General features: G+C 44.0%; 1 protein-coding gene across 1 annotated transcript in view; it reads left to right on the top strand.

The window, feature by feature from the left end:
- Positions 1-18,290, top strand: part of DNAH6 (dynein axonemal heavy chain 6) — a 235,511-nt gene that overhangs the window by 204,486 nt on the left and 12,735 nt on the right. Inside the window, exons 64-70 of the mRNA XM_059659291.1 lie at positions 1,214-1,374; positions 4,838-4,926; positions 5,662-5,808; positions 7,305-7,443; positions 9,194-9,313; positions 9,864-9,985; positions 14,348-14,477. Coding sequence (XP_059515274.1) covers positions 1,214-1,374; positions 4,838-4,926; positions 5,662-5,808; positions 7,305-7,443; positions 9,194-9,313; positions 9,864-9,985; positions 14,348-14,477 — 908 coding nt within the window. The remainder of the gene's footprint in view (positions 1-1,213; positions 1,375-4,837; positions 4,927-5,661; positions 5,809-7,304; positions 7,444-9,193; positions 9,314-9,863; positions 9,986-14,347; positions 14,478-18,290) is intronic.

The following is an 18,290-nucleotide window of genomic DNA, read 5'->3' as shown; positions in this document are numbered from 1 at the left end:
CTGTCATGAACAGAGCAGGGTGGATAGGGAGGTTGTGTCCCTGGCCCCTGTCACACATAGAGCCGCAGGGCGATCAGGGGGTTTGGGCGCTGCCCCCTGTCACGCTAATCCTGGTGCTGGGAGGCATATTACCCTTTTACTATATAGGATAGAAGCCTGGTGCATGGGTGGGGGCTGGCTGGTTTGCCCTGAAGGGTGTCCTGGATCAGGGTGGGGGTCCCGCTTGGGTGCCTGGCCAGCCTAGGTGAGGGGATGATGGCTGTTTGCAGCTGGTCACACCCCCTTTAGGGTGGGGGTCCCCACTGGGGTGCCTGGCCAGCCTGGGTGAGGGGCTGAGGGCCGTTTTCAGGCTGGCAGGTGACTGAAGCTCCCAACCGCTCCTTTTTTCCTTTTTTTTTATTCTGGGCCAGCTTTAGCTCTGAGGCTCTGGACCAGCTATGAGACCTCCGCTGCTGAAAGCAGGTTTCTGGCCTTTGTTTACCTTCTGTATTTGAAACAATGTTGCGGTCCTGCTGGCTGAAGCCCAGAGTTTTGTTTAGCTTCTGTATTTGTTACAATGTTGCTTAGAGTGCAGCTGAGAGGCCGGCAAGGCAGGCGGGGAAGCTTGGCTTCCTCCATCACTGAAGCAAGCAAGCCTCCCTGTTTGCGTCAGCTGCCTGGCTGCCGGCCGCCATCTTGGCTGGCAGTTAATTAGCATATCACCCTGATTAGCCAATGGGAAGGGTAGCGGTCGTACGCTAATTACCATGTTTCTATTTTATTAGATAGGATATACTAAGATATATTTATATACTAAGAGATATATATATGTATATTAGACTTCAGTTTTTTAAAGTTTTTAAAAACTGACCTATAAGCTTGGAAGTCTGGGTAGCGAATACCTTTGGGAAGAAGGAAGGGAAAATGATTGGTTGGAAAGGGGCACAGAAGAGATGTGCCCAGGGTGTTGGCAAAGTTCTCTTCTCAGCCACAGATGTTCATTTGCAATAATTCATAGAGCTGTGTATTTGTTCTTTGCACTTTCCCATATGTTATAGTAAAAATTTTTTTAAAAAAAAAACCAAGAAAATAAAAAAAAAAAACATTTGTACACCTATCAGAATGAGGATGTTAAATGTGTGCTTATTCTAGGCAAAAGTCTACTATATTTAAATGTCTTAATGATTTCGTTGCTTAAAAAACAGCATTTTGTTGTTGTTGTTGTTCAACTCAGGGTGCAATCCATTTCACTGGGGCAAGGACAAGGACCCATTGCTGAAAAAATGATCAAAGATGCTATGAAAACAGGAAACTGGGTATTTTTGCAAAACTGCCATCTTGCTGTTTCTTGGATGTTGGCAATGGAAGAGCTCATTAAAACCTTCACAGACCCAAGTATGTCGAACACATATCATTTGCCTAATAATACCATTTTATGTAGCCTTTCTTGTTGAACTGATTCCTTATAATAATTCTTTATTGTAGGGATTGTGTTTCCCATAGTGGAGAGAAGAAATTTGAGACCTACAGAGCTTTAGTTAAGTTATACCACCCAGATTCGAAAAAGATCTTTAGACACCAAGTTGAGGTGGATCACCCACTGGGTCATTTCTTTTTCTTTTTTTATATTTTATTGATTTCAGAGAGGAAGGGGGAGAGAGAAAGAGATAGAAATATCAATGATAAGAATCATTGATCGGCTGTCTCCTGCACGCCCCCTACTGGGGATCGAGCCCACACCCAGGCATGTGCCCTTGGTCACAATCGAACCCAGGACCTTTCAGCCTGCAGGCAGACACTCTATCTACTCAGCTAGGGCGCCCACTGGATCACTTCTGTCTCACATTGCTCTCTATGGGAAGCCATTCGAATTCAAAGTAGATTACATGTAAGCGTAATAAAACAAAAAAAGAAAAATGACTTTAGGACAACGAAGGAAAATAAATCTTTCCCTATAGAAGGAGAGAAGTTAAGGAACAGAGTTGAGATGACCACCAGTTCCCTTAAGAGTAGCTTTTTACTGCTTTGTATACTAACTGCCATATCACCACTTTCTTTCCCACTCAAGAAAGTATAATGGGCTGCAGAGAAATAAGAAGTGGAGTTAGAATCTACTCGTTTTAAAATGCTAGTGTGGAAATAATGGAAACCCTAGGAACTGTATCTATCACAGGTAATAAACACCGTGAGCCACGCTCCGCCAGGAGGTCCTGGGAGAGAACCACCAACCCAGAGTATCCAGAGCCCTCCTCTGGGGTCTTCCTTTTTGTCTTGACTGCAGAAAGCTTTCTGGGAAGGTGAGAGCTGTGCAGCTGGTCTTACAAGTAACTTTACTTGATGCTGCCGATTAAGGTGAAGAGCTGCTCCTTTGCAGTGGCCAGCCTGCAGGGGTTACCAGGCCAGGGGAGGGCATTGCAGCCTTCCCCTAAGGCCCCTCGCTTCCCGGGTTCCGGGCCCTGCCTTCTGCAGGCTGCTTCTAGCGAGGCTAAGGAGTGATTTGCACCTACCATCCAGAATCCCCCACTCTTTTATAGTGCAGATAAGAGGTGGCCTGCTTCCTGTGGCTTAATTCCATTTAAATGATTAAAGAAAAAGCACAAGAATGTCTTCATTATGGTTTAGGGATCCCGATGGTTAGGATTATAATTCGGAAGCAATGCTAGGGAAGACATCTACAGGTAACTTGCTGCAGAAGTTCAACATGAACCTTCAGAATATGGGATCAGCTTTCGGAAGGTCCCTACAAGAGCATGTGCCAGTTCTTCAGGGAGGCTGGGAGGCTTTGGAAGCTAGAAGTTCTTAGAGGGGTCTAAGTGATTGCATCTCACTAACGCTTCAGTGAATAGAAAAATCCTCTTCTGGCCCTTGTTGCAGTCATTTATTAACTTAACCACCTGAGTTCCGATGTTTAACTTGAACCAGTATAAAATAAAATACATTCAGGTAGTAAGCTGAAAAGTAAAAGTGGAAGGGAAGGAGGCGGGGGAGAGAAGGGGGGAAGGGAGGGGAGGGAAGGGAAGGGGAAGGGAGGGGAGCAGGGGAGGGAAGGGAAGAAGGAAAGCTCTGGACTTGAAATTTTAAGATCCAAGTGGTAGAGTTCTGCCCCACCACTTCTTGACTGTGCTTATTACATCTCTGCTTTGGGCCTCAGTTTCCCCAGCTATCAAATGATCGCATCATATCATTGGTAGAACTCCCATACTAAGATGACATCTAAGGTTTCATTCCAGCTCTAAATAAAACTTCTATGTCTGTGAAAGTTAAGATTCTTGATGCATTAGCAATTATAAGGGGGCTATTGCGGGGGGCGTGGAGGGTGGCGGGGGCAGAGCACACACTTCTCTAAAACTGGCCTTTTTTATTCTTCAGATTCTTTGGTTAGCGAACTCATTAGCCCTAAGACATTGGTTAATGTTTGGCTTCTATGCCTAATAGTTTCTACCTGCAAGTGATTTCAGTGTTGCTCTAGAATTGTGCTAGAGCTGCCTTTTAATTTTGGCTATTTAAAGTAGCTCATTAAGTTAGCTCAAACTAAGAAAAATAAATTCAACTTTGATCTGCAGTCATTCATTCAGTAAAATTTGAGAAACTACTATGGGCCATGCACTGTTCTGAATGCTTAAGGCAGCGGTTCTCAACCTGTGGGTCGCGACCCCTTTGATGGTCGAATGACCCTTTCACAGGGGTCGCCTAAGACCATCCTGCATATCAGATATTTACATTACGATTCATAACAGTAGCAACATTACAGTTATGAAGTAGCAATGAAAATAATTTTATGGTTGGGTCACAACATGAGGAAGTGTATTTAAAGGGCCAGAAGGTTGAGAACCACTAGCTTAAGGTATAGTGGTGAACAAAACAACTACAGATATCTGCCCTCATCAAGCTTATATTCTAGTGAGGGGAGACAGACGGTAAATAAACCATCTGATAAGTAATTTATACAGTAAAACAGAATGTGGTCAGTGCTTTGGACAAAATTAAAGGGAGAGTAAGGAGGATGAGAAAGGTCAAGATGGAATGCGGGTGGGGCGGAAGGTGGGTAGCAATTTTAAATGGTGTGGCCCGGGAAGACCTCTTAGAAAAGGTGACACTTGATTAAGACTTGAAGAAAGTGAGGGAATCAAAGGAAAAACCTTCCAGGCAGAAGGAACAGACAGTGCAGAGACCCAGGGAGGGAAGGCTGGCACGCTGGAGGAACACCACAGTCCAAAAAGCAACGCCAAGAGAGTCATCTGTGGGTGGTTCCTGTGTTTTCCTGTGATGCGAATGGTGATTTTTCCAACGTTGCTTTGGCCTTTCTTAACCTAGAATGGAACTCATTCTTTCTTAGATTCCCAGTCCTCACCTCAGAAAGTGTATTCAGTTAACCTCTTGATGTTACCTTTGACATCTCTCCGTATCCCTTGGTTCCCTTTGCAACTTCTCTGCGGAAGGGAGAAACTCCTTTCTTCTCCATAGGCTTTCTGACCACTCTTGTGCAGTTTGCCTTAAGTTAAATGGTTAAGAAAAAAAAAACAAAAAACACTTCATAAGCATAAATGCACTGCCGGTAACCAGCCTCTTTTTCAATTGAAAATTTCCTCCATTTCAGAGGGAAGGCCCTGAACATCTCCATGAAGTATTGAACATTAACATGTCTCTAATGTCTTTACTCAAATGTGCCAGACTCTCCTGTATGAAGATTTCTGTAAAGATTCCCTGAGAACATTTTACAACACCCTCATAAGAGATAAACTAGTCTTTAAACAGAGCTTACAGCATTTTTTGCTACCCTATAATAATTACTGTTTATAGAAGAGTGTTACTAAGAGTTAAGTGTTTTCCTTTTCATTGTTGTCTTTGTTTTAAACAGATATTACCATCAAGGAGAGTTTCCGGCTTTTTTTAAGTTCCATGCCTAGTAATACATTTCCTGTCACAGTTCTTCAAAATTCTGTCAAGGTAACGGATGCACCTTTACCTTGGTAAAGGTCGTTGGAGTGATGTGAAGTGACTGGCCTCAGAGTGTTCACCCAGTGGGTCCAGGGAGCTCAGGCCCCGTGCAGGACCGTGTCAGAGTCTATACAGCCCAAGTGGGGAGGTGGGAGTCAGTATCTCTTCAGTTTCCCGGGCCACCGCCCATCCTTGCGTGCCCTAGTCCTATTGGTCATTCAAATTGTCCCATCTTAGCCTCTATCAAAACATGTCAAGGATGCAGTGAGGAGAATAAGATCCCTCCCAGCATGAAAGGGATGCTTCAGCGTTGGAGAGACAGGAAGACCTATAGGCTGCTGGATTTCGGAGCTGAAAGTTTCCAGAGCAGCATCTGCAGATGTTCACCCAGGCATCCTCCCTCCCTGCCCATGTCATCAAGGCAAAGTGTGGGGTGATGCCATGTGTTGGGATGAACAGAAAAGCCGATGCCGAAGGCCTTGTTTAGAAAAGTGGACACCAAAGAGAAGTGTCTGAGGTTCTTGTGCAGGTGGTTTACCCACTGGAGGTGTGAGGACCCACCAGGCCCTGTTCTCCCAGGACGGGACCACAGCAAGACATAGAGCAGGCACGAGCATGCCAGGACACCCCACGGGCATGAGTTATCTACATTTTCTCAGTGGCTTCAGTCCACATGTGCTCCTCAGAAATCATGCAGATCTGTCAAGTCACTCTCTCTGACATGTATGTTTCATCTAAATCCAGGTAACCAATGAGCCTCCAAAAGGCTTACGTGCGAATATCAGACGAGCATTTACTGAAATGACACCTTCATATTTTGAAGAAAATATACTTGGACAAAAATGGAGACAAATAATATTTGGCATTTGTTTCTTCCATGCAATTGTTCAGGTACACTCAATTCTGCTTCTTAATAGAAACAAGAACATGTATTTTGTTAAAATAAATAAATAAACAGTAAGAATTAAATGAAAGCTTACAAGTGGCATCGTGAAATGCCGAGGTCCTGTTCTGTGTCTGAGCCCAGTTAGTTCTAATGCAGTTGCTGATGGATCTCTGTGCTTCCCTGGTCTCGGTATCTCACAGCCTTGCCTCCCAGCTCTGTTCTCAACACCTTCACCTGGACGATTGCAGCAGGTCCAATGCACAACACTGATCTCCTCAGCTAGGCCTCACTCCCCAAATCTGCTTCCCCTCTAGACTCTACTTCTGATATCAGTGCTTCCCTTCTGTCAATCACCTACAACCAAAATTTCAGGATTATTTTTGTTCTTCCCTCTTGACACATATATATCATGTCAGTCATTAAGCCCTAATCTTTCTTGCAATAATTGTACTCTCACCTGTTCCTGTTTGAGTGGCTATAACAACCTTCACAGCTTCCTCCCAGTGACTGGAGTCCCAAGTCCCCTGAAATATGATCTTCAGATCAGCACTACTTTCTCCTTCCTTCAGTTCAAACCTCACTGCTGTCCAGGTCTGGTACCCATCCTGTGGCTTGTACTTGAATTCTGACTCTTCAAATATGTAGCTCTAGATGGAGTCTTGATTCAACTGGCTGACTGCTTTTCAAATGTGTGTAGGCCATAGAGAAAAAAATCAAGTCTAGAAAAAAGCAAATTGTAGATGCAAGATATGGGATAAGTAAACAAGGTTCTACAGGAGATCCAAGAGGATTGGGGTTTCTAGGTGTGAGGCCCTTGTTCTAATGAAAGCAGTTGAGATGAGGAAGTGGTTTAAGATTTAGAGAAATTTTGAAACGAAGAGAACATAGGACCAATCCTCTGGTATAATCATCAGTTTAGAATTATGAAATTAAGATGGGATGGATAGAACACAAACAGAAGGAAAGATTTCATTATGAAAAGTCATGAAACAAGGATTATGATTCTGTGTACCAGTAAAAAAATAAAATAAAATAAGACGTCTCTATACAGAAGTTAGTATGTAGTCAGCACAGCATGGCCTGACTGAAGAGCCTGAGTGGTGGACACACTCCTTAGAGCAGTAGGGGGAGCTCTCTCCACCAGCTAGGTGAGTGTCAGTGTTTTTTATGCCAAAGGACACCCGGTGGGATTCTTTTTCCTATTTGGATGGAGAAATATTTTATCGTGAAGAAGAAATGTTCTTTGACAGGCCTGCCCCATTTTTCAGGAATATCAAATGTTCTGTTAGAAATGTCGGAGGGGCCCGTACTGGAGGAAGAGGTGCCTCCTTGTTTGGCGGGAACCACGCTGAAACCCCAGCCGAAGTTAAACTGCATGATTTTAACTGATTTTACAGAATGAGGACGCCCGACTTCAATAGAAACCTTTTTGTTCTCAATATTTTTCACAAAATTAATGTTCTCAACTTTTACTTCAGACGGTTTTCATTTTCCATTCTAGGAAAGAAAGAAGTTTGGCCCTCTTGGTTGGAACATCTGCTATGAATTTAACGACAGCGACAGAGAATGCGCTTTACTGAACCTCAACCTTTACTGTCAAGAGGGAAAGATTCCCTGGGATGCACTGACCTATATTACTGGTCAGTACACATGGCCAGGGCATCCAAGCCATGTGCCACACACAGTTGGTTCACACCCACCTGGCCCATACAAAGATGGCCCCCTCCATGGTGTTGAATCGTGGTGGTCATGACTTCTAGTATTCCCTTTGCAAAGAGAAGACCAGGATCAGAATATCATAAGAATAATGACACATAGAAAAGTGGGACAGATGTTTCCTCCAATAATAATAGCAAAAAATTACATTGCTCTCGCTACATGCAGGGCGTTATTCTAAGCACTTCCCATTAATTAGCAGATTTAATCCTCACAACAACCCTGTAAGGCAAGGACTATTATATTCCTACTAGAGGCCTGTTGCACGAAGAGATTTGTGCAATAGGCCTTCCCTTCCCCTGGCTGCCGGCACCGGTTTTCCTCTGGCACCCGGGACCCAGGCCTTCGCTCCGGCTCCGGATGGAGCCTTCAGTCCTTGCTCCGCCCCTTTGCCCCTACATATGCAAATTAACTGCCATCTTTGTTGGGTTAATTTGCATACTCTCCTGATTGGCTGGTGAGCATAGCAGAGGGATGGTTGATTTACATTTTTGTCTATTATTAGGTAAGATTTGTCATGTGAGAAAACTGAGGCACTCCAAGATTTAACCCAGACAATCTAGCCTCCAGAGTTAGTGCTCTTAAATTCAAAAGACTCTGGACACTGATTGACCTTTTGGGTCAGGTGTACTTTTGAAAAAGGGAAAAATTTCAAGAATTAAAATTGCTAGCAGATATTAATTATGCCACAAGGGACCTTACTGACAAAAATTAGATCCGATTTGGACCATGGAGGTCCAAATCATGAAGAAGAGATTTGCACTGGGAAGCGGGGGGAGGGAGAGCTCTGGAAGGGGACGGGGTGGGAGTGGATGGTTTTCATTGGTGAGTAAGGGGCGTGTGGGACAGCAGAGAGGTACCCGGTGAAAAGCCAGTGAAACCTTGGAACAACGGATAATAAAGCAACAGTAAGAATGGATGAGGGCCTATCCTCAGGGTAGACCAAGAAGGGTGAGGGGGTGGGCCTGGGAGGCTAATTTATACCCCTGCCCCCAGCCACTCCTGTGGGGCCGAGATTGCTGAACAGGATGGTGATGTGAGCAGGCTTGGAATTTGCCGATCGCAATGGAGCATGCTGCACGGAGCTTCTCTGTGGAAAGAGAGACGGGATACCAATAAGTTTAATTCCCCATAGCATAATTTTTGTGAGACAGGTTGGCTCCTGACCTTGAATCTCTTTCTTCCCTAGCTTAATATCAATAATCTGTAAGGTAAGTTGGGTTTGGATGCCTTATTGTAAATGTTTTATTCCATTTTACTCATTTCTCCTTCTCCCCCCCGCCCCCAAAAGCAATGTTTCACAGAAAGTATGTTTTAGAATACTGCAGTCAATGATGATGGGAGACCAAAAATCAATAGTTTGAAGCAAAACAAAACAACAAAAAAAAAAACAGGAAGAAGGAAGAAATATGTAAGAAGAACTCAGTGGCTTTAGTTTCTGTTATTTGGAAAACACAAAACAATAAGGGCAGAGTACATGAACTAGATTTTCTCCTGCTTTTTAAAAATTGACTTACTCTCTTTTGGGGAGGTAGTGGAAGGAAAATCTTGTGCTATTTCCACTTTTAGTACCAAATAAATGCGGATGTAAATCAATGTATTAGAAATGGCATGTGTCTATCCATTAAAAAGAAACAATACTATAATATGTTTTTAAATGCAAATGCTTTGCAGGTGAAATTACATATGGTGGTAGAGTTACAGACACCTGGGATCAAAGATGCCTTCGGACAGTCTTGAAAAGATTTTTTTCTCCTGAAACATTAGAAAACGGTTACAAATATTCCGAATCAGGTGAGTGACTTTTCAGTTCTGTGGAAAAGACCTTCCCTAAGAAGTTGTTGCCAGCATCTCTCCGTTTTCCACGCAGGCGTTCTCTGTGTCCAGTCCTCACAGCCCAGTCCCAGTGCCCACCCTGTCCCCAGGCTTGACCGCCTTCAAAACTGCTTTGGTTATAACAGCACAGGCCATATTTTGGGCACTGACCACTTTGAATTGTTTCTTTTCTAAAATGGGTTGTATTCTGTCTACATGCGTTTTCAACGTTGTAGAAATCTGGAGCCCTTAACAAGGCTTACCTTTCAGCAGTGCCTCCCTGAATTCGAGAATCGTGAAATGTTCTGGGCGAGACACCCTGAAAGGTTAGGGCTCTAATCAGGCACTCGGGGCCTCAAGAAAAGGTGAAGAAACTAGACATAACGTGGAGGCTTGGGGAATACTGTCCTTGTTTCTATGGGAGGCCGCTGATGACAGCCAGCCTCTGAACCTGGCAGAGAACTACCGAACTTAGCGGGGCAAAAGCCAGCCTATCTGAGGCATTTCCTTCCTGTGTCTTCAATAACAGGCATCTATTTTGCACCCTTGGCTGACACCCTACAAGAGTTTAAAGACTACATTGAAAAGCTACCTTTGATAGATGACCCAGAAATATTTGGAATGCACGAAAATGCCAACCTAGTTTTCCAGGTATGTGGCCTTTCAACTTAAAATGCCTGTTCATATTGTGTATGTCAACTTGCAACATCGGTAACCACCTCACCAGCTCTGTCAATTCTAATATCCCTAAATAAACAAATAAAATACATCTTTCACCTTACCTTCAGCTTTTAATTCCACTTTAGCCTGTTCCTTCAGGATCCTTCACAGAGTCCTAAAATCATGATGCATTTTCCTGTCGCTGGCCACCCCCTTCCACCTCCCAGCCTTCTGCCAACCCCACAATCTACCTGCTGGCCTACCATAACGTGGGGACTTAAATGATCATCAGGAGAGTCCTTTCTCTTTTACCCTTCTCCCTCCGAATAAGCTGGGCGTATTTGTTTCATATGGACCCACAGATGATCACATTATAAAAGTACAGTGACAAATCTCCAAGGCCGAGAAATTAAAACACCGAACTTTAAAAGTACAGCTCATCGAGGGCACAGTACCAGAGCCCAGCAACAGGTCCAAAGCACAGACTGGACAATTTTACTCCTGTCAGACCTCCTGCTGCCGCACCATTACCTACGAGGAGTCCAAGCTCCTCACAGGGCACTCAAGGCTCCCCATGACCTTTCCACTTCCATCATCTGTCATGCTCAGGTGTCTGCGCCTAAACCAAAGCCGTGAAATGAGCTATGTCCCTGAGGGCCCTGTGATGCTTTCAAGGTTGAAGATTAGGCTGCCCTCCCAAGGCTAAAAGGAATCGCCTCCCTCTCTTTTTCTTTTTCCTTTTTTCCTATTCATCCTTCTTTGTAACTTCAGTTGTGCCCCTACAGTGTTAGAGGGTGAGGTCTGCCTAGATACCGAGGAATCCATGCAAAACAACAGTGGAACCTCCAGAAAGAACATCAAGAGGTTAATGCTCTGAAACCTGGTGCCATGTTCTCCACCCTTAAAATCGCTTTGCTAGTCGATGAGGAGTTAGAATAGTCTATCTTATTTCTCCTTATTCTGCTCCCAGCAGGAAAAAGAGGTGGGCAGACCTAGTGCTCTCATTTGCACTCATATCTGATATTTGCTCTGGAGTGGGTGGGGTGTGGAGGGTGAGAGAAGGGGTGGGGGGTGGATATGGAATAGGGGAGTGCTGAGAGATACAGCACTGCCGGTAGGAGCAGCACTCTTGGCAGTGTGTGCCTGGGAGCACAGTACTTTTGTGTTTTCTGCTGGTTCAGGATGACTGAGAACGAGAAAACAGGCAAGTAGTGGGCCCCCAGTATGTTTTTCTGTCCTGCCTCCCTCCCTCCATTTTTCTGGTATAATGTATGTCCTATTCCCACCCCTTCCTCATCCATAAACTTCTGGTAAGAATTCTAACTACCCACCACCTTCACAGAGGTGAGCATGTCACTCAGGCCTGGCCAAAGCCAGCACCCCATCACCTCACCACCTGACTTGGTCCAAGGAACAGGCACGTGGCCCATGCTAGGTGGATGGGAGTCCCTTCCAGAGATAGTGTCTATAGATGCTGGGATGCGGGGAGGGCTCTTTCTTTCCTCTCGGAATCCCTGGCTAGGATGCTGTGTATCTGAAGTATCCTGTGGCCTTACCCCTGGCACCCTCCCCACTCCCCTACCATGTGAAAGAAGGTCATCTGTCACAGGAAAGAATGAGAGAAACAGCCAAGCATGCACAGGAGAGAACGCACTGGATCTGTTCATGACTTGTGTTTTCTTCCCAACTATGTGAGCCAACAGGTTCCTTTTCTTTGCTTTAGCTGATTTAGTTTAGCTAATTCTGCTTCTTGTCATCAATAGAATTTTAATACAAAAGATACAAATGATTCCTTCCTTAGCCCAGCAAACTACAGGTTCTTACTAGTAAAGAAAATTGAACCTAGTTTTTTTAAAAAACTGAACCTTGACTTGTACATATCAAGTGGAGATACAGTGAAGAAATTTGCCTCCAAAGAGAATAATGAGCATAAGTCAAGGGCAATCTACATAGATTGTCTATGAGCAAATGGAAATCTAGTGTCTCTTTTCTGATTAGAGGCTGAAAAAATAAAAATAAAAATAACAGCCCTGACCGGTTTGGCTCAGTGGATAGAGCGTTGGCCTGTGAACTGAAAGGTCCCAGGTTCGATTCCGGTCAAGGGCATATACCTTGGTTGCAGGCACATCCCCAGTAGGAAGTGTGCAGGAGGCAGCTGATTGATGTTTCTCTCTCATCCACGTTTCTAACTCTCTATCCCTCTCCCTACCTCTGTAAAAAATCAATAAAATATGTTTTTAAAAAAAACACAAAACAGAAGCTGAATAAATGGGGCGGGAAAGAACGATACCTAAAGATAAGGGATAGAAAACACCATCTAGGAGACGCAGGCTCACCTTCTGCAACTCATCTACTGCAGAAACCAGGAAAGAAAGAATATGTTCTGGCATCTGGGATAAAGTATGAGACCCAGCCTATAGGAAAGAGAAAGCCAAACTTTGAGAACAGGCTGGCTTGTATATACCAAGGATGCCATGAGATGTGAGAATGAAATATTTCAAGGAAGCTAAAAATACCATAGCAGAATTAAAAACTTCTTTGGAGTCTTAAAGACCAGAACTGGGATATAGATTATCACACATGTGATGTAGGGAACAAACTTAAGCTTTCCAGAATGGAGACTGAAATGTCCAAAAATAGAAATGATGAGAGACGACTGTGATGCAAAGAGATTCAGCAAAACAATAAGAAACAGAAGCAATCATTTTTTGCTTCTTTAAAAAGGAAACTAAAAAAACGGAAGCTATGCATGGACATATTCTAGAACTAGTTTGGAACTACAATAATAAGAAACAGGCCATGTTAGCAGCTGGTCCACCTCACTTCCAACCCCCCCCCCCAAAAAAAAAAAGTATAAATGGTCTACTATATTCGTCAGGATGGAGTCAGTTGTGCTGCAGTAAGAAAATTACTCAAGTCCCAATAATTTAGTACAACAGCTGTGATAGCAGATTGATAGAGGGGTTGTACTTCACATAATCATCCTGGGACCCAATCTGAGAAAGGCACTCTTATAACGTACGTAGCTGCATTCACTAGAGAAAAAAATGGCCCCTTCATCACAGCCTGGGAAGAGAGAAACAGAAGAATTAGGCATAGGCTTTTCACTGCTTCCACCGTCACTTTGACTCACATCTCATTTACCATAATAGTCACATGAACCATCTTTCTGTAAGGGTGCAAGAACCTGTAATCTTTGCTATACCCTAGAGGAGAAGCAAACTGGCAATGGTTGCTCACCAGAAGTCTCTAATTCAGTTACCATCATAGGAAGTGATACCAGACTGGCTGCACTAAATGTTTCAAGACTCTTCCATCCAACCAAAGAGTTAAGAACTAAAATAGAAAATTCATGGTATTAAATGACTGGCATTGAGTAAGGAAACCAAACTATTTAACTATAGCATTAAGTAAATGACTTTGTATATGTGTTTAGAATCTAATGAATATGTCGATAGTAATGTTTGAAAGAATGTTCATGAAATTGAAAAAGAATACTATATAAATTATACGGGTTCAAGTTTTTTTTAACTGTATGCACACATATAGAGACAATGTCCAGGATGAGAGGCAGGAGGGGGCAGTAAACCAAAGTTATAAATATCTCTGAAAAGCAGGATCATGAAATTTTTTTCTCTGTACTTTTCTGTGTTTTCAAAATTTCTATAGTAAGCCATAATATTTTTATTTAAATAACATTTTCTCAATTAGAAAAGCATTCTAAAACTCAATTCTCATTATTTCTTCCTTACTTTCATAACTGCCTTTTAAATGATTAGCCAAAAAAAAAATTAACCATTTTATTGTGGTAAAATATATACAACATAAAATTTATCATTTTATTTTTTTAATCCTGTTTTTTCTATTGATTTTTTTAAAGAGAGAGAGGGGGTAAGGGAGAGACAGGAGGGGGAGAGAGAGAAACATCACGTGAGAGAGACACATCGATTCGTTGCCTCCCACATGGGGTCAGGGATGAACCTGCAACCAAGGTACACACCCTTGGCTGGGAATCAAACCCACGACCCTTTGGTCCATGGGGTCGATGCTCTAATCACTGAGCAAAACCAGCCAGGGCCTAAAATTTATCCTTATAGCCATTTTTAAGTACAGTTCGGTGCATTAAGAAATTCACATTGTTGTCCAACTGAAATATTTTAATCATAACACTGACAATGATGTACTGTGCATTTCCAATGAGCATATTTTACCAACTCTATCTTCAAAATAAAATATAAAAGTTTCTTGTTTTTTTAATAACTGCCATTATTTCACTAAGTGAACTATAGGTGCTACAAAATTATGTGTTGAGAATTGGAATCTTCACTATTCTGTCTCTTCCCACGGTTACAGTACAAAGAGACCACCACTTTAATCAACACCATACTTGAAGTTCAGCCAAGGTCATCTTCTGGTGGAGAGGGAAAGAGCAATGATGAAATTGTCCAAGAACTTGTTACTTCTATCCGGAGCAGAGTTCCAGGTAATAAATAATCTCTGGCAACTGTATATACTGGAACTTTTAGGAGTAAACTCAGAGAGCTGAGTGATAGCAGGTGTCCAAATTGCTTATTATGCAGACTTGCCTTTACATAGAAAGTTATTGTGATGTGGCACAGTCCATTCATAGACTAGAGGCCTACAGCACCTCAACTGCCAGAAGCAGAAGGAGCAAGTTGGTTTCTAGCCACGGTAACTTTCATCAGACTTTTTTCTGAGCTTCCTAATGTCTCTAGAGCTGTGCTGTCCAAGAAAGTAGCCGCTAGCCACATGTAGCTACTTAAACTTAAAATTAAATTTAAAATTTCTTTTCTTGGTGGCACCAGTGGCATTTCAAGTGCCCCCATATTGGATAATAAAGATCATTTCCATTATCATAAAAGGTTCTATTGGACAGCCCTGCTCTAGAATCCATGTCACTTTTCTTCTCCATTCAAGATAAATAGCTGAATTAATTTCACCTTGTTTTCTGGTGAGTTAATGAATCTTCCTAAATGATCAGAGAGAAACACTTTTGTTAAAATGACTGCAGATGTAGATTTATTAATCTATTGCTCATGGTTGGAAGAGATGTAATCATAGGGAAACAAAAATTTAAGCAGAAAATAAAACAATGACTATAAGAGTAAACTGTATTTCTCACTCTACTCACAATAATTCTCACACCAAATGTGTGGATCATTCCCTCACATTAAACAGTTCTCCAACTCTCTGGACACCAACTGGGTGTCCCTACAATTTAATTATGACATTAACTGTCCAGAGTGAGCACAGACTCCACAGATTAAAGGCTCAGTCCCACAGCAAGACTGCCCCCCAACTGTAGATGCTGCTTGCAAGTCCCAGGTTGTGATCTGTACTTCTGACCAGACAGCTACAAATCAAGGGTTCCCACAACCCCAGCCCCTTCTTGAGTTCAGTAATTTTCTAGAACAGCTCACAGGACTCAGAAAACAATTGCCTCTATAGTTCATTTGAAAGGCTATCATGAAGGAGAGCGATAAAGAGCCAGATGAAGAGATCCTTGGGCAGGAGCTCTGTCTCCGAAGAATCAGGGTACACCACCGTCCTGGCACATGGATGTGTCCACCAGCCCAGGTTAATTCAGCTATTTATCTTGAATGGAGCAGAAAAATGACATGGATTCTAGAGCAGGGGCTGCCCAATAGAATCTTTTATAATAATGGAAATGATCTTTATTATCCAATACTAGAAGCCAGGTGCACAAAATTTTGTGCACTCGAGAGGGTCCCTCAGCCCAGCCTGTGCCCTCTCACAGTCTGGGACCCCTCGGGGAATGACCACCTGCTGGCTTAGGCATGCTCCCCGGGGGATTGGGCCTTAGCTGGCAGTCAGACATCCCTCTGGCAGCCCAGGAGCCCTCAGGGGATGTCCACTTGCCAGCAGGGAGCAGGCCTAACTGCAGTCGGACATCCTTAGCACTGCTGAGGAGGCAGAAGAGGCTCCCACCACCACTGCTGTACTGGCAGCCATCAGCCTGGCTTGTGGCTGAGCAGAGCTCCCCCTGTGGGAGCACACTGACCACCAGGGGGCAGCTCCTGCATTGAGCATCTATCCCATGGTGGTCAGTGTGTGTCATAGTGACCAGTGATTTCCAGTCGCTCTGCTGTTAGGGTCAATTTGCATATTACCCTTTTATTATATAGGATAGAGGCCTGGTACATGGGTGGGGGCCGGCTGGATTGCCCTGAAGGGTGTCCAGGATCAGGGTGGGGGTCCCGCTGGGGTGCCTGGACAGCCTGGGTGAGGGGCTGAGGGCTGTTTTCAGACTGGTCACAGCCCCTTCAGGGTGGAGGTCCCCCCTGGGGTGCCTGGCCAGCCTGGGTGAGGGGCTGATGGCTGTTTGCAGGCTGGCCACAGCCCCCAGCCACACAAGCTCCCAGTGGAAGCTGGCTGGAAGCAGGTATATGGGATTTATTTAGCTTCGATAATTGAAACTTTGTTGCCTTTTGCAGAGGCCACAGCTGGCCAGAGCAGGCAGGAAGCTTGGCTTCCTCCATCTCCGGTGCAACCAAGCTTCCTGCTTGCTCCAGCTCCGTGGCTGCCGGCCACCATCTTGGTTGGGTTCATTTGCATATAGTCGCTCTGATTGGCTTTGTGGGCGTGGCTTGGGCATAGCAAAGGTACGGCCAATTAGCATCTTTGTCTTTTATTAGTGTAGATGGGGGCACTTGAAATGCCACTGTGCCACTGAGAAAAGTAATTTTAAATTTAAGTTTAAGTTTAAGTAGCTACATGTGGCTAGCGGCTCCTTTTCTGGGCAGCACAGATCTAGAGACATTAGGAAGCTCAGAAAAAAAGGCTCTCCAGAGCCTTTTGGTTGTACTTTTATGGAGGCTTCATATCGTAGGCATGGTTGGTTGATTAAATCATCAGCCCCCAGCCCCTTTCCTCTCCCAGGAGGTCAGAGAATGAAGCTGAAAGTTCCAAGCCGCTAATCACAGGGCTGGTTCTGCTGACAACCAGCTTCCCCATGCTTTGGGTTCCTAAAAGTCAACCCATTAACATAAGCTAGATGTGGTTGAAGGGGGCTTGTTATGAATAACAAGAGATGCTGTTTTTACCTTTATCACTCAAGCTGTTTCAGGAGCCAGAGTCAAAAACCAAATGTTATGAAAAGTGATGGCCCTGTTGTTTTTCTCACTTATGAAATTACAAGGGTTTTAGGAGATCTGATCAGGAGCTAGAGATGAAGACCGAAATATATATATATTCTTGTTATATTACAGTATCACAGATTGAGTCTTGCCAAGTGCCCCAGAAAAAAAGGGGCCAGTGTGACCTCATAAACCAGTTATTTGCCTCCTAAAACAGGCCTCAAAAGAATCTCTTCTTGAGCAGAGTCCTGTTGATGTTGAAGCAAACGGAGTCAGTTATTTTAGAAAGCAATTTTTAATAAGTCTAAAATGGAGGACTAGGTGAAATGGGATGAAGATGGATGGATGGATGGATGGATGGATGGATGGATGGATGGATGGAAGGATGGAGATAAAGTGTATTTGTCTCAGAGTTCCACTGACACCTAGGAGGTTTTCTCTCCAGGCTTCATAAAGCTTATACTTTTACTGTGAAATAAGTGATGCCATCTGCTGAGAATAGGGGCAGGGATGCAATTGGCTCAACAAGAGAACTGAGGGTTTGGAACACCCGAGGCAAACTGTTATCAGTGAGGTGCCCTCCGTGTCCCCACCTGTTACCAGTGGAAGTGGAGTTCTTGGGGTGCCACGGGCGAAAGAATTCCTGAGGCTCCCACAGGAGTTATTGTGGCGAGCTTTATTGATGAGGTAAAATTAAGGGGGTTTTCTTCCAAGGCCCCATCTTCCTCTGCCTCACTATGGAAAAAGTCCAGCCTAGTCTTCAGCAGGGCTAGGATTAAAGCCTCTGCGCAGCGTTTCCCCTCCATATCAAAGCACAGTTCAGTCCAGCATACGACGAGCTTAGCTTGGGTTCCCAGCTGTAGCCCATGGCCATGTGGTTGCTTAAGGGCACATAGTAGGCTAGCATGAGGGCAAGTGTGGGTCGCGTAGCAAGAGAGTGCAAGGGAGTAGGGACAAGGCTAGGCAGAGAGAATTCTTTGTCTGGATTTCACTGCACTTGCAGTGCTCCACCCCCAGCCAATTATCTTTTTCCCAGGACAGACTGACAGGTAAACACCTTCCCTAAGTCACCCGACTTCATTTCGCATGGATCCAACTCCCCGTTTGTTTGACCCCTCCCCGCAGTGACTTGCACGGAATGGACCAGAGGTTCCCTGGGGAGTATCAAGTTGCAGCTT

This window comes from Myotis daubentonii, chromosome 12, assembly GCF_963259705.1.
Source record: "Myotis daubentonii chromosome 12, mMyoDau2.1, whole genome shotgun sequence".
NCBI lineage: Eukaryota > Metazoa > Chordata > Mammalia > Chiroptera > Vespertilionidae > Myotis > Myotis daubentonii.
Note: the sequence above shows the minus strand (reverse complement) of the source record. Positions and strands in the feature narration are given on the sequence as shown.